This window comes from Lissotriton helveticus, chromosome 10 (assembly GCF_964261635.1).
Source record: "Lissotriton helveticus chromosome 10, aLisHel1.1, whole genome shotgun sequence".
Taxonomy (NCBI): domain Eukaryota; kingdom Metazoa; phylum Chordata; class Amphibia; order Caudata; family Salamandridae; genus Lissotriton; species Lissotriton helveticus.
The window spans coordinates 34,568,488-34,583,482 of record NC_136071.1 but is presented as its reverse complement, the minus strand read 5'-3'; the positions used below and the strand labels follow the sequence as shown (position 1 = coordinate 34,583,482).

Here is a 14,995-nt window from a genome sequence, read left to right as displayed (position 1 = left end):
AGGCCTCGCCTGAGTCCAAACTCCTGGGAAGGGCCTAATGAAGAGGTAACATACACAGAGGCTAGGCCTCGCCTGAGTCCAAACTCCTGGGAAGGGCCTAATGAAGAGGTAACATACACCGGGGCTAGGCCTCGCCTGAGTCCGCACTCCTGGGAAGGGCCTAATAAAGAGGTAACATACACCGGGGCTAGGCCTCGCCTGAGTCCACACTCTTGGGAAGGGCCTAATGAAGAGGTAACATACACCGGGGCTAGGCCTCGCCTGAGTCCAAACTCCTGGGAAGGGCCTAATGAAGAGGTAACATGCACCGAGGCTAGGCCCCGCCTGAGCTCAGACCCCTGAGAAGAGCCCAATGAAGAGGTAACATGCACCGAGGCTAGGCCTTGCCTGAGTCCAGAACCTGAGAAGGGCCTAATGCAGAGGTAACAGACACCGAGGCTAGGCCTCGCCTGACTCCACACTCCTGGGATGGGCCTAATGAAGAGGTAACATACACCGGGGCTAGGCCTCGCCTGAGTCCACACTCCTGGGAAGGGCCTAATGAAGAGGTAACATACACCGAGGCTAGACCTCGCCTGAGTCCAGAACCCTGAGAAAGGCCTAATGAAGAGCTAATATACATTGAGGCTAGGCCTCGCCTGAGTCCATAACCCTGAGAAGGGCCTAATGAAGAGGTAATATACATTGAGGCTAGGCCTCGCCTGAGTCCAGAACCCTGAGAAGGGCCTAATGAAGAGGTAACATACATTGAGGCTAGGCCTCGCCTGAGTCAGAACCCTGAGAAGGGCCTAATGAAGAGGTAACATTCACCGAGGCTAGGCCTCTCCTGAGCCAAGAACCCTGAGAAGAGCCCAATGAAGAGGTTTCATACACCGAGGCTAAGCTTCGCCTGAGTCCACACTCCTGGGAAGGGCCTAATGAAGAGGTAACATACACCGAGGCTAGGCCTCACCTGAGTCCAGAACCCTGAGAAGAGCCTAATGAAGAGGTAACATACACCGAGGCGAGGTCTCGCCTGACTCCACACTCTTGAGAATGGCCTAACGAAGAGGTAACATACACCGAGGCGAGGCCTCGCCTGAGTCCAGAACCCTGAGAAGGGCCCAAGGAAGAGGTAACCTACACCGAGGCGAGGCCTCGTCTGAGTCCACACTCCTGGGAAGGCCCTAATGAAGAGGTAACATACAGCGAGGCTAGGCCTCGCCTGAGTCCACACTCCTGGGAAGGCCCTAATGAAAAGGAAACATACACCGAGGCTAGGCCTCGCCTGAGTCCACACTCCTGGGAAGCGCCTAATGAAGAGGTAACATACACCGAGGCTAGGCCTCGCCTGAGTCCACACTCCTGGGAAGGGCCTAATGAAGAGGTAACATGCACCGAGGCTAGGCCTCGCCTGAGTCCAGACTCGTGGGAAGGGCCTAATGAAGAGGTAACATACACCGAGGCTAGGCCTCACCTGAGTCCAGACTCGTGGGAAGGGCCTAATGAAGAGGTAACATACACCGAGGCTAGGCCTCACCTGAGTCCAGAACCCTGAGAAGGGCCTAATGAAGAGGTAACATACACTGAGGCTAGGCCTCGCCTGACTCTACTCTCCTGAGAAGGGCCTAATGCAGAGGTAACATACACTGAGGCTAGGCCTCGCCTGAGTCCAGAACCCTTAGAAGGGCCTAATGAAGAGGTAACATGCACCGAGGCTAGGCCTCACCTGAGTCCAGACTCGTGGGAAGGGCCTAATGAAGAGGTAACATACACCGAGGCTAGGCCTCACCTGAGTCCAGACTCGTGGGAAGGGCCTAATTAAGAGGTAACATACACCGAGGCTAGGCCTCACCTGAGTCCAGAACCCTGAGAAGAGCCTAATGAAGAGGTAACATGCACCGAGGCTAGGCCTCGCCTGAGTCCAGACTCGTGGGAAGGGTCTAATGAAGAGGTAACATACACCGAGGCTAGGCCTCACCTGAGTCCAGAACCCTGAGAAGAGCCTAATGAAGAGGTAACATACGCCGAGGCTAGGCCTCACCTGAGTCCAGAACCCTGAGAAGAGCCTAATGAAGAGGTAACATACACCGAGGCGAGGTCTCGCCTGACTCCACACTCCTGAGAATGGCCTAACGAAGAGGTAACATACACCGAGGCGAGGCCTCGCCTGAGTCCACACTCCTGGGAAGGGCCTAATGAAGAGGTAACACACACAGAGGCTGGACCTCACCTTAGTCCAGAACCCTGAGAAGGGCCTAATGAAGAGGTAACATACACCGGGGCTAGGCCTCGCCTGAGTCCAGAACCCTGAGAAGGGCCTAATGAAGAGGTAACATACACCGAGGCTAGGCCTCGCCTGAGTCCAGAACCCTGAGAAGGGCCTAATGAAGAGGTAACATACACCGAGGCGAGGCCTCACCTGAGTCCAGAACCCTGAGAAGGGCCCAATGAAGAGGTAACATACACCGAGGCGAGGCCTCACCTGAGTCCAGAACCCTGAGAAGGGCCCAATGAAGAGGTAACATACACCGAGGCTAGGCCTCGCCTGAGTCCAGAACCCTGAGAAGAGCCTAATGAAGAGGTAACATACACCGAGGCTAGGCCTCGCCTGAACCCAGACCCCTGAGAAGGGCCTAATGAAGAGGTAACATACACTGAGGCTAGGCCTCGCCTGAGTCCAGAACCCTGAGAAGGGCCTAATGAAGAGGTAACATACACCGAGGTGAGGCCTCACCTGAGTCCAGAACCCTGAGAAGGGCCCAATGAAGAGGTAACATACACCGAGGCTAGGCCTCGCCTGAGTCCAGAACCCTGAGAAGAGCCTAATGAAGAGGTAACATACACCGAGGCGAGGCCTCGCCTGAACCCAGACCCCTGAGAAGGGCCTAATGAAGAGGTAACATACACCGAGGCGACGCCTCGCCTGATTTCAGACTCCTGAGAAGGATTCTAAAGTAGCATACAAGAGACTAGGCATCACATGACTCCACACTCCTGGGAATGGCTTAACGAAGAGGTAACATAGACAGAGGAAATGCTTCACCAGAGTCCAGGCTCCTAGGATATAGACCTATGGCAGCGTACACCGAGGCAAAGCCTCGCCTGAATTCAGGCCTCTGCAATAGGCCTGTGCAGGTGGTAATATATACTAAGACTAGGCCTCGCTGGAGGCCAAATCCCTGAGACGGTCCTATGAAAAATGTCATTGCAAACAACTGGAAAGAAAATGGAGGAAACAGCAGGAGGAGGAAGCCAGAGCAGCTGTAAAACAGACTTAAAAGTCTTCCCGAAAGCATATCAGACGAGCATGGGCAGAGGCTCTGGCAAGTCACATTGATAAAATTAAACATAGGGCAAGGGATATATTTAGGTTGTCCAATCTTTCCTATCCACAGCCTCCAACCAACCAAACATTCTGGCCTGGCAATCTTTCAGTGACAACCTCTCCCACTTTCATAGTCAGATGAAGGTTGGTATTTCTGACTATGACCCTAGTGGTCAGTCCATGAGGGATGGCTTGAGACTGAACACCTTTGAGCCCCAGGTTTAGTACTGAAATAGCACTTTTGGAGGTCTCAGAGAGCCAGATGTATCAAGCGTTTTCCCATTCGCAACCGTTTACGAACGGGAAAAAGCCTTTTGGGATGTATCATCCCAAAAGGCAATTGCAAAATAGGGAATCGCAATTTTTGCGATTACCTATTTTGCGAATGCATTTAGAGAATCACAATTTGTGATTCTCTAAATGCAATGCAGGAAGCGCATTTTCAATTGCGGCCCAGCTTTAGGGAATCGCAATTTAATTTATCACCAACTTCAAGTTAGTGGTAAATTGCAAATCCTTAGAAAAACGCACAATTTTGCATTTTTCTAAGCACCATGTGGCGCACATACATGCCCTTAGGCCTTTTGGCCCCCTTGCACCCTTGAAATTGCATGCGCAATTTGTGAGTACCTATTGGGTATTCGCAAATTGCACATGCAATACCCATTGATTCCTATGGGCCTTTAGGCCCTTAGAAGTGAATGGGAAGCCATTCCTTATTTGCGATGTGTAGGAATCGCAAACATTTTTGCTGAAACCTACTTTCATTGCATTTTGCGAGTCTATAATAGTGAATCGGTAAAATTTGCTATTATAGACTCCCAAAATCCAATTTTGATACATCTGGCCCAGAATTGATAAAATACAATCTTGACCCAGGGAAGAAAACTTTAGTGGTACTTGTAGAATAATCGACAACTTTTGATACAGTTTGTACAGTATTCTGTTGGAATGCCTGGCACTAATAGGTGTGGTCAGCAGAGCCAAGCAAAAGCTCCAATACTTTCTGGCGTATAGGGTGCAGGCTGTCCATCTCCCCCTTTACCTCAGGCTATAAAGAGCTGAAACATGGGGATTCTCAAGGCTCAGCACTCAGTTCCACCTTATTTAGTATTTACGTGGTACCTTTGCCCAAGGTAGTAGAACATTGGGATTTAAATATAGAGTCCTACGCAGACCACACTTAGGGGCAGATTTATGAAGGCCTTGCGCCGCCGGTGCGTCACTTTTAACATGGGAAAAAGTGACGCACCGGCGGCGCAAGGCCTTCATAAATCTGCCCCTTAATGCTTTCTTTTCAGCAGATTGACGATTCCCTGGTGGGAAGAGCCAGAATCCAACCACCTTTAATCTAGAGGACTGCCCGATATAAGAACATTTTAGAACTTGCTTTTGGTCTCCTACAGAAATGGAAGCCCCACCCTTCCCATAAGCCTGGCCTGAGGTGATCCCTACTTTGTGCAAGACTAGGCATCAATGAGGCACCAACACTTCGAAAGGTCATTATTTATTTTATTTTGATATAGTCATCAGCAGTCTAGATCCTGATCGCATCCCATTCCGAAGAGACTGAAAACAATGTCAGACAAGTAGCGTACAGGTGTCTAGTGTGCAAACAACAAGTAACAGATTAGGCCTGGGCGGTAAATTCCGTTCCGCTCATGGAATTTGCGGAATCTGGGTAATTCTGCGTTTCGCGGAGAACGCGGAATTTTATGCTTGTTTGCATTTTCAAAATGCATGTTCGTGAGATATTTCTCCCCGAGCACGCAAATAGCATTCGCGAACATGAAAAAAGCATCGTGAACGGGCGGAACATACAATTCCGCGTGTTCGCGTAATTTTGGTGTGCTCGCAGAGATTTTTTACCGTTTCGCTGAGCTTTACGTAGCGCGACTACGCAAATTCTACCCGCTTCTATAACAGATGCCTTGCAAAGCTACACTTCATGCTCTCCAGCATGGAGGATGAGAAGAAGAGAAGGAAACCAGGCAATCGCTAGCGGTAAAATCATCAGTCAGTGGAAAAAGGATGTAGCCAATAGCCACCAAGTTAGTGGCCGTTCCACACCATACGTGGAGACTGCCTGTGATCCATGAAGGAAACACGGACGGGGCAATGAATGAAGAAGGGACCCCAATCTTTCTGAAGGCACCGTGCCACCAGAGAAAGCATCAGCGTTTCAACTTCACATGTCCAGGTGTTGGAAGTACAGCATTACATGGGCCCGATATAATATTACATAGCTCGCTCTCGGGGCCTGCTTCTGCACCCTAACATCTAACAGGAGATTATTGGCCATATTGATGCAGGACCCCGAGATCAGCAACACGAGGTGACACCCAGGGTCAGCTACCACATAACACAACTGTAATCCAGAGTGCACAAGATCCCCTGAGACAGACCTCAGTGCTTGCGCTCATTCACCCAAGAGGACTTCAAGGGTCGGCTATCACATAACATAACTATAGTCCAGGGTCCGCCAGATCCCCTGAGATAGATCTCAGTGCCTGTCTGCACGAATTCACCTTAGCGGGCATCAGGGGTCAGGTGTGATATAGCACAACTGTGTCCAGGCGCTACAGCCCATACTCCCGCTTAGGTATTAGCGATTATGTAACTCAAGACAGGACAAGACGTCAATAGCCATCATGTGTCTGGACAGATGTTTCATAAATAGACTACTCTGAGCTAGCAGCACGTCTATCACTAGAAAAAAAGAGAATTTCTAGTGACTTACGTGCTTAAGAGCAAAACCGATCAAACTAATGGTCTCTCTTTGAACCCACCCATCAAGTGTCATGTACTACTCCCCAGGATGTTACCACCTCTTTCTTTGATGTTCCCTCATCAGCAGGACTTTCTCAACCAGGTCCTTGAACAAATTTCCAAGCCAGCGTCTGAAACATTTTGTCTTTTGTTTGTAGGTCCCCGGTGCAGCGAGAAAGATCCTATACATCAGGCTCCTTATCCGACTCTTCAGGGGTGAGTACCATATGCATCTGTCACTCACTGGATAACTGCATTTATGTAGCACCTTTTGCCCTCTTATATGACTGCTTAGCACACAACACTTTTACTCCCGGAATTACTATAAGGCATGGGGATTCTGATTTGCACCTCACCCAGATATTGACGTCCAGGATTTTCAGATCTAATTTGTTTCCTTCTAAAATTGTAAGCCAGGATGTATTTCGACTTCTGAAAAAAAGTTCCATGATTTTTAAAATTCTACGACTGGATCCTTAGGGCTTCGTCTTTCAAACTCTTCACTGAACTTTACAAAAGTCAGTGTCTCAAATGCGTTGAGGGTGGTTAAGATAGTGATGGGGAGTGGCGTGGGCGACAGTGATCTGCCCTCACTGTGTTAAGAAACTGTGAGAATGTTGGCATTTGGTGCTCTGGCTTCCTGTGCTAGTCTGATTGGTAGTAACACAGAGGGTTTGTGTTGTGGAATGGAAGGGGTGATTATTGGTATACAAAGTTCAGTGAGGATTGTGGTTTAATCTTGGAGGAAAGCAGTGGGGGGTGTAATTGATGATGTCAAAATCTTAAGGTTTGTGGTGTGGTATGGTTGTTGAAAGGCGATCTTGTATGTAGTAAGAATTGTAAAAAAAGAGTTTGAGTTGGACATTTGTCAAAGTTCTATCGCGTTTTCTTTCTGTTTGTATATTTATTTTTAAAGAAGGCGGTGACATTGGACCTCCCCGCTGATTTGGAAGGTGTATTTGGTGAACTTCTTAGAGGATTATGGTTGTGGAGTTAGGAAGAGATTTTGTGCACCTAAGGAAGTTGATGTTGGAAGTGAGGTTGTAGCTTAATTGTGCTTGGCTGTTTTGTTGCTGTAAATTCATCTCTACTTCATCAGATTGATAGACTCGAGCTAACAGAGTTATTTGAAATGTCCAGTACCTTTTATATCCAAAAACAAAGAAACATGGAGTGAGGCACCAGCACTCTGAAGTAAAATCTCTTGCCGTCTAAACACCCTATACAAAAAAATGTAGTACACCTAATATTTATTTAATTAACAATCTAGATTCATTAAGCGAATAGGCTTCAAGCCTATATGCAAACAAAGTTCCTCAAAGTTCAAACTTCAGTGTTTGTTTCCCAGATTTGTTTTGTGAGCTTCCTTTAAGAAATGTAGAAGAGGGTGGATCTCGCACAGCTGGGGTAGTCCTAATAGTAAAGAATTGTAACGGGTTTTCGTGTGCAGAAGGGTGGAAAACACTGTCTAGCCTTGCAGTGTATCAATGAGCATTGTAGAAGAAGCTCTCCCGCCTAGGGAGAGAACAACCCAACGCACTACTTTCAGCAGACCAGAGGTCTGATTCACTACTCCAATTGTAAGACAACTTGTAGTCCAAATGAAAGCATATTCAAATGTATGGTTTATTCATATCCATATCCGGATTTTGATGTAGATAATACACATCAGTTTTATGTACTCCACAAGTATGTTCAGGTGTGTTATCACATCACACTACCCAATGCATTTCGGGCATGGCCCGTCGTCAGGGGAATTACTCTACAAATAAAAACACACAAGGACCAAATGTAATATACATGTAAAATATCAGCAAAGACCAAACTTGTGTACAATCACAGAGACTGTATATTTAAAAACGAAAAGTGCTCGACATAGTGAACGGGAAAAGGAAACGAGTGTGTGTGACACTGTAAAGAAAGATACAGCCGGTAACCCAAAAGTCGCAACTCCTAGTGCCATAGAAACCAAACAATAAACGGTAGTCGGACCCGATAGTTCGTGACTAGTTCAATCAAACAGGTGCAATAGGTCGGGTAAATCCTCAGTAACCCAGTATCCGCCACCAATCATGCAGTAATAAAACGAGTCCCCAGTCGTGGGTACTTACTAGTGTGGATGTAACAGCGGGACTCCGGAGAGTTCCATGAGGTGAACGCGCAGTGAAAATACAGGAAGTCAGGATATACAAAAAGGTAAAGATAGTGATAGGACTGAAACACCAAGTGGTGAATGACATGTGAGCGCCATCTTGGAAAGTGCAAACCAGTAAAACAAAAATGAAAAAAAGGTAAAGTGAACAAATATATGGTTAATCAACATGCAGGATTACAGATAAATCACAAATAGCACAAAAATTCAATGCGATCATTAAGACCCAACGGGGCCATCGTGGAAAGGTAACGGATCCAAAAATTCTCTCTCTTCAGTAAATGGTTCTTATTATTGGTTGTAATGGGAACTTGTTCCAATATTTGGAATTTAAGCTGAGCCACTGTATGTCTGTTCTCCAAAAAGTGGGTAGCCACACTAGATTTCTGATTTTCAGTGCGAATGTTACTCTTGTGTTCCAAGATTCTCGTGCGAATCATTCTCTCAGTGTGGCCCACATAGCATTTGCCACATGGGCATTTTAAAACGTAGATCACATTCTTGCTGTTGCATGTTGCGTTTACATTCAATTTGATAGGAAAACCTTTCATAGGGTGGTTCATTGTATTGCCTTGAATACTGTTATGGCAATTGCTGCAATTGTAGCATGGTTTGAAGCCACTGTACATTAGTGCGGATTTGGCACTACTGGTGTTGCTCAGAATCTCTTTCAAATTTTTGCCCCTGGTGAAGGCAAAGATGGGGGGTTCTGAAAATAAGCCATTAAAATCAGACTCCTGTTTCAAGATAGACCAGTGTTTACGAATGATCCTTTGAAATTGTGAAGAAGCTCTCGAAAACTTGGAGACTACCACCAAACGGTCAGTGGGGGTCTTGCGTTTCGGTTGTAGCAAGGAAGCTCTACTATATTTCTCGCTTCTCTGGATCGCCAAATCCAAAATAGGAGTGGGGTATCCTCGTGCTCGTAAACGATCAAGAACAGTTTTGATCTGTGTTCTGCTCTCGTCAGGTCTAGAAACGATTCTTTTCACCCTCAATATCTGAGCGTATGGTAAGTTGTTTTTAAGGCCCATCCGGTGGAAGCTGTGGTAATGTAGGGTAGAGTTTCTGTCAGTGGGCTTACGGAAGACAGTGGTGGACCAGTCTCCCAATTCTCTCAGTATTTTCACGTCCAAAAAATGGACGCAGGATGTGCTGTGTTCCCAAGTGAATTGAATACGCTGTGTGACTTGATTCCAGGTGTTAAGGAAGGTAGTAAGAGTCTCATTGGAACCTGCCCAGAGTAAGAATATGTCGTCGATATACCTCAGGTATAATCGACCATTTTCTTGCCAGAGATCTTGAGAGAGAATGTGATTTTCTTCAAAGTTTCGCATGAAGATATTGGCGTAGCAAGGAGCAGCCGAATTTCCCATGGCCGTACCGTTAAGCTGTAAGAACCATTTGTCAGAGACGGTGAAGTAGCTATGATATAGCGTAAACAAGGTCAGTTCCATGAGAAATATTTTCAAGTCATGGTCAATGTCAGATTGGGCCAAAGTACTTTCAATGGCATCAATTCCCCCGTCGTGAGGGATTGAAGTATAAAGGGAACTGACGTCCACGGTGCACATGATTAGATGGTCATCTTTAAGGGTATTCATGACTGGTTCCAGTTTCAAGATAAAATCCGTCGTGTCTTTAACAAAAGAGTCAGCTGAGGTGACAAATGGTTGAAGGTATTTATCCAAGAATTTTCCTACGTTTTCGTGGATGCTGTTTCTTGTCGACACAATAGGTCTGCATGGAGGATTTGTCGGGTGTTTATGTAGTTTTGGTAGCAAGTACAAGACAGGAGGTCTAGGATTGGTGGGTGTGAGATATCTTTTAGTTTTATCGTTAATCGTGCCATTGTCAAAAGCCTTGTTGATTATGGTCATTAAATCATTGGTGTATTCCTTGGTAGGATCTCCAGGGAGAGTGTCATATGTGTCAGTATCTCCAACATGAGCTGTGATTTTGTCCATATAAAAGTTGGTGTCCATAACTACCAGAGCCCCTCCTTTATCTGCATTTTGACAGATGATGTTAGGGTTGTCCGCGATTTTCTGCAATATGTTTTTCTCTTTGCGGGTGAGATTCCCCCGCTTAGCAGGCTGTATAAATGGAAGTTTGAGAATGTCTTGTCTGACTAAGTTCTCGAAAGCATCGATGATTTTGTGGCTTGATGGTGCCAAAAATGTGCTGTGTGGTCGTAGACCTCTGAGCATGTCTTCCTCCTGTATGGTAATGGGGCAGATATTGAGAAAGTAGTGTTTCAAGCGCATATTGCGTATCAATTTGAACGCACTCACTTCGAGTTCTAATGTATTCGTGCCCGTGGTAGGAACAAATGATTGTCCTTTCTGCAGGATGCGTGTTTCTTCGTCAGACAAGATCGTCGAGGAAATGTTGATCACTAGATTCTCTTCCGTGTTCAGCGTCTTCCTTTTACTTTTTTGTTTTTCGCAGGAGGTGTTTTTTCCGGTTCTCGGCTAATGAAACCTCATCCTCAGAGGAGGATCAAAGAACAATACCTGCACAGACCCGAACAGATACTGATGTTCAAACTCCCAGCACCTCAAGCAACACTGCGGTTCCTTTTTTAGAGCCAGGCTCCAACCGACAAAAAGAACCCGGGGGGGAAAAACCCGCCGAGGAACCGGAAAAAACACCTCCTGCGAAAAACAAAAAAGTAAAAGGAAGACGCTGAACACGGAAGAGAATCTAGTGATCAACATTTCCTCGACGATCTTGTCTGACGAAGAAACACGCATCCTGCAGAAAGGACAATCATTTGTTCCTACCACGGGCACGAATACATTGGAACTCGAAGTGAGTGCGTTCAAATTGATACGCAATATGCGCTTGAAACACTACTTTCTCAATATCTGCCCCATTACCATACAGGAGGAAGACATGCTCAGAGGTCTACGACCACACAGCACATTTTTGGCACCATCAAGCCACAAAATCATCGATGCTTTCGAGAACTTAGTCAGACAAGACATTCTCAAACTTCCATTTATACAGCCTGCTAAGCGGGGGAATCTCACCCGCAAAGAGAAAAACATATTGCAGAAAATCGCGGACAACCCTAACATCATCTGTCAAAATGCAGATAAAGGAGGGGCTCTGGTAGTTATGGACACCAACTTTTATATGGACAAAATCACAGCTCATGTTGGAGATACTGACACATATGACACTCTCCCTGGAGATCCTACCAAGGAATACACCAATGATTTAATGACCATAATCAACAAGGCTTTTGACAATGGCACGATTAACGATAAAACTAAAAGATATCTCACACCCACCAATCCTAGACCTCCTGTCTTGTACTTGCTACCAAAACTACATAAACACCCGACAAATCCTCCATGCAGACCTATTGTGTCGACAAGAAACAGCATCCACGAAAACGTAGGAAAATTTTTGGATAAATACCTTCAACCATTTGTCACCTCAGCTGACTCTTTTGTTAAAGACACGACGGATTTTATCTTGAAACTGGAACCAGTCATGAATACCCTTAAAGATGACCATCTAATCATGTGCACCGTGGACGTCAGTTCCCTTTATACTTCAATCCCTCACGACGGGGGAATTGATGCCATTGAAAGTACTTTGGCCCAATCTGACATTGACCATGACTTGAAAATATTTCTCATGGAACTGACCTTGTTTACGCTATATCATAGCTACTTCACCGTCTCTGACAAATGGTTCTTACAGCTTAACGGTACGGCCATGGGAAATTCGGCTGCTCCTTGCTACGCCAATATCTTCATGCGAAACTTTGAAGAAAATCACATTCTCTCTCAAGATCTCTGGCAAGAAAATGGTCGATTATACCTGAGGTATATCGACGACATATTCTTACTCTGGGCAGGTTCCAATGAGACTCTTACTACCTTCCTTAACACCTGGAATCAAGTCACACAGCGTATTCAATTCACTTGGGAACACAGCACATCCTGCGTCCATTTTTTGGACGTGAAAATACTGAGAGAATTGGGAGACTGGTCCACCACTGTCTTCCGTAAGCCCACTGACAGAAACTCTACCCTACATTATCACAGCTTCCACCGGATGGGCCTTAAAAACAACTTACCATACGCTCAGATATTGAGGGTGAAAAGAATCGTTTCTAGACCTGACGAGAGCAGAACACAGATCAAAACTGTTCTTGATCGTTTACGAGCACGAGTATACCCCACTCCTATTTTGGATTTGGCGATCCAGAGAAGCGAGAAATATAGTAGAGCTTCCTTGCTACAACTGAAACGCAAGACCCCCACTGACCGTTTGGTGGTAGTCTCCAAGTTTTCGAGAGCTTCTTCACAATTTCAAAGGATCATTCGTAAACACTGGTCTATCTTGAAACAGGAGTCTGATTTTAATGGCTTATTTTCAGAACCCCCCATCTTTGCCTTCACCAGGGGCAAAAATTTGAAAGAGATTCTGAGCAACACCAGTAGTGCCAAATCCGCACTAATGTACAGTGGCTTCAAACCATGCTACAATTGCAGCAATTGCCATAACAGTATTCAAGGCAATACAATGAACCACCCTATGAAAGGTTTTCCTATCAAATTGAATGTAAACGCAACATGCAACAGCAAGAATGTGATCTACGTTTTAAAATGCCCATGTGGCAAATGCTATGTGGGCCACACTGAGAGAATGATTCGCACGAGAATCTTGGAACACAAGAGTAACATTCGCACTGAAAATCAGAAATCTAGTGTGGCTACCCACTTTTTGGAGAACAGACATACAGTGGCTCAGCTTAAATTCCAAATATTGGAACAAGTTCCCATTACAACCAATAATAAGAACCATTTACTGAAGAGAGAGAATTTTTGGATCCGTTACCTTTCCACGATGGCCCCGTTGGGTCTTAATGATCGCATTGAATTTTTGTGCTATTTGTGATTTATCTGTAATCCTGCATGTTGATTAACCATATATTTGTTCACTTTACCTTTTTTTCATTTTTGTTTTACTGGTTTGCACTTTCCAAGATGGCGCTCACATGTCATTCACCACTTGGTGTTTCAGTCCTATCACTATCTTTACCTTTTTGTATATCCTGACTTCCTGTATTTTCACTGCGCGTTCACCTCATGGAACTCTCCGGAGTCCCGCTGTTACATCCACACTAGTAAGTACCCACGACTGGGGACTCGTTTTATTACTGCATGATTGGTGGCGGATACTGGGTTACTGAGGATTTACCCGACCTATTGCACCTGTTTGATTGAACTAGTCACGAACTATCGGGTCCGACTACCGTTTATTGTTTGGTTTCTATGGCACTAGGAGTTGCGACTTTTGGGTTACCGGCTGTATCTTTCTTTACAGTGTCACACACACTCGTTTCCTTTTCCCGTTCACTATGTCGAGCACTTTTCGTTTTTAAATATACAGTCTCTGTGATTGTACACAAGTTTGGTCTTTGCTGATATTTTACATGTATATTACATTTGGTCCTTGTGTGTTTTTATTTGTAGAGTAATTCCCCTGACGACGGGCCATGCCCGAAATGCATTGGGTAGTGTGATGTGATAACACACCTGAACATACTTGTGGAGTACATAAAACTGATGTGTATTATCTACATCAAAATCCGGATATGGATATGAATAAACCATACATTTGAATATGCTTTCATTTGGACTACAAGTTGTCTTACAATTGGAGTAGTGAATCAGACCTCTGGTCTGCTGAAAGTAGTGCGTTGGGTTGTTCTCTCCCTAGGCGGGAGAGCTTCTTCTACAAGCTTCCTTTAAGAGACTTTCATAGTCCAATAAAACATGTGACTTCAGCCGACACATGCTTCGCAAGACTTAGGCTCTTTTTCAAGGTTTATAGATAATGGCCGAATAGAAGCTAGGTAATATATATAATAATCCTTCTGCCAGCCTCCTAGATGTACAATTCTATGTACAATTATATGTCTCAGTAATTTCAGACTGAGTACATTTTCATCATTTCTAAGATGACGAAAACGCTTATTATGGGGTTTCGACAGAGTTTCCCCTCTGAATTACAATTGGACCACACCATGCGTCCGAGCCTTCTTTGGGGAAGCAGCCTTCTGTCTATAGTCATTAAAATATGGTAATTAATGTTGACACATAAATGGCTCAGTGAGGTAAGCTCTGGAGCAGTGACATCTTCTAATCCCATAGACAACAACTCAGCTGAGGTCTTTCAATCGTGCACCAAACTGGCTCATAGTAACACCGGGTACTTGCAGAGCTTAGAAAAGTACGGTGTGAAGAGATATATAAAAAAGTTATTCTTGTTATCCTACCTCTGTAAGAGGTGAGGTTAAAAGATATCTTGAGCGCAAACTTACTAAGTGCCAAATATTCAAGCTCTTATTAATTCAGTCCCAGACCTGGATTAGCTGGATTTAAGATAAACAATAAATAGATTCACATATCAGCCATAATATGAATTTTCTTTGCGGCATTACTAGTTCCTGTTACATTGATACTGTTTCCTTGTGCTGCGGTAAACATACACCTATGTGGTCTTCTACAGAAATTGCTAGCCAGCAACCGCCAGTCAGGGATAGAGCTGCACCAACAAAGCCCATCCAGTGGTCAGGATCTCCTACCGTTGGAGGTTAACGTAGGCGTTCATCGCATGGGTCCAACAGCAGTAAGGCGGACATCTTAGACTGCATGGTGGTTGAATAATCAGAAAGTTCACTGCATGAGACAGAAGGCATGGTGTCGGGAGGTCATACATGCCTGTGGGACCCTTTCTTC

At 45.3% G+C, this 14,995-nt stretch overlaps 1 protein-coding gene across 3 annotated transcripts in view; it reads left to right on the top strand.

Annotated features, from left to right (window-relative positions):
- The window catches only part of LOC144785825 (rho guanine nucleotide exchange factor 3-like), a 326,449-nt gene that overhangs the window by 195,939 nt on the left and 115,515 nt on the right, over window positions 1-14,995 (top strand). For all 3 annotated transcript variants that reach the window (XM_078664669.1, XM_078664668.1, XM_078664671.1), the window contains exon 2: window positions 6,235-6,292. In XM_078664669.1, the coding sequence (XP_078520795.1) occupies window positions 6,235-6,292 (58 nt within the window). The remainder of the gene's footprint in view (window positions 1-6,234; window positions 6,293-14,995) is intronic.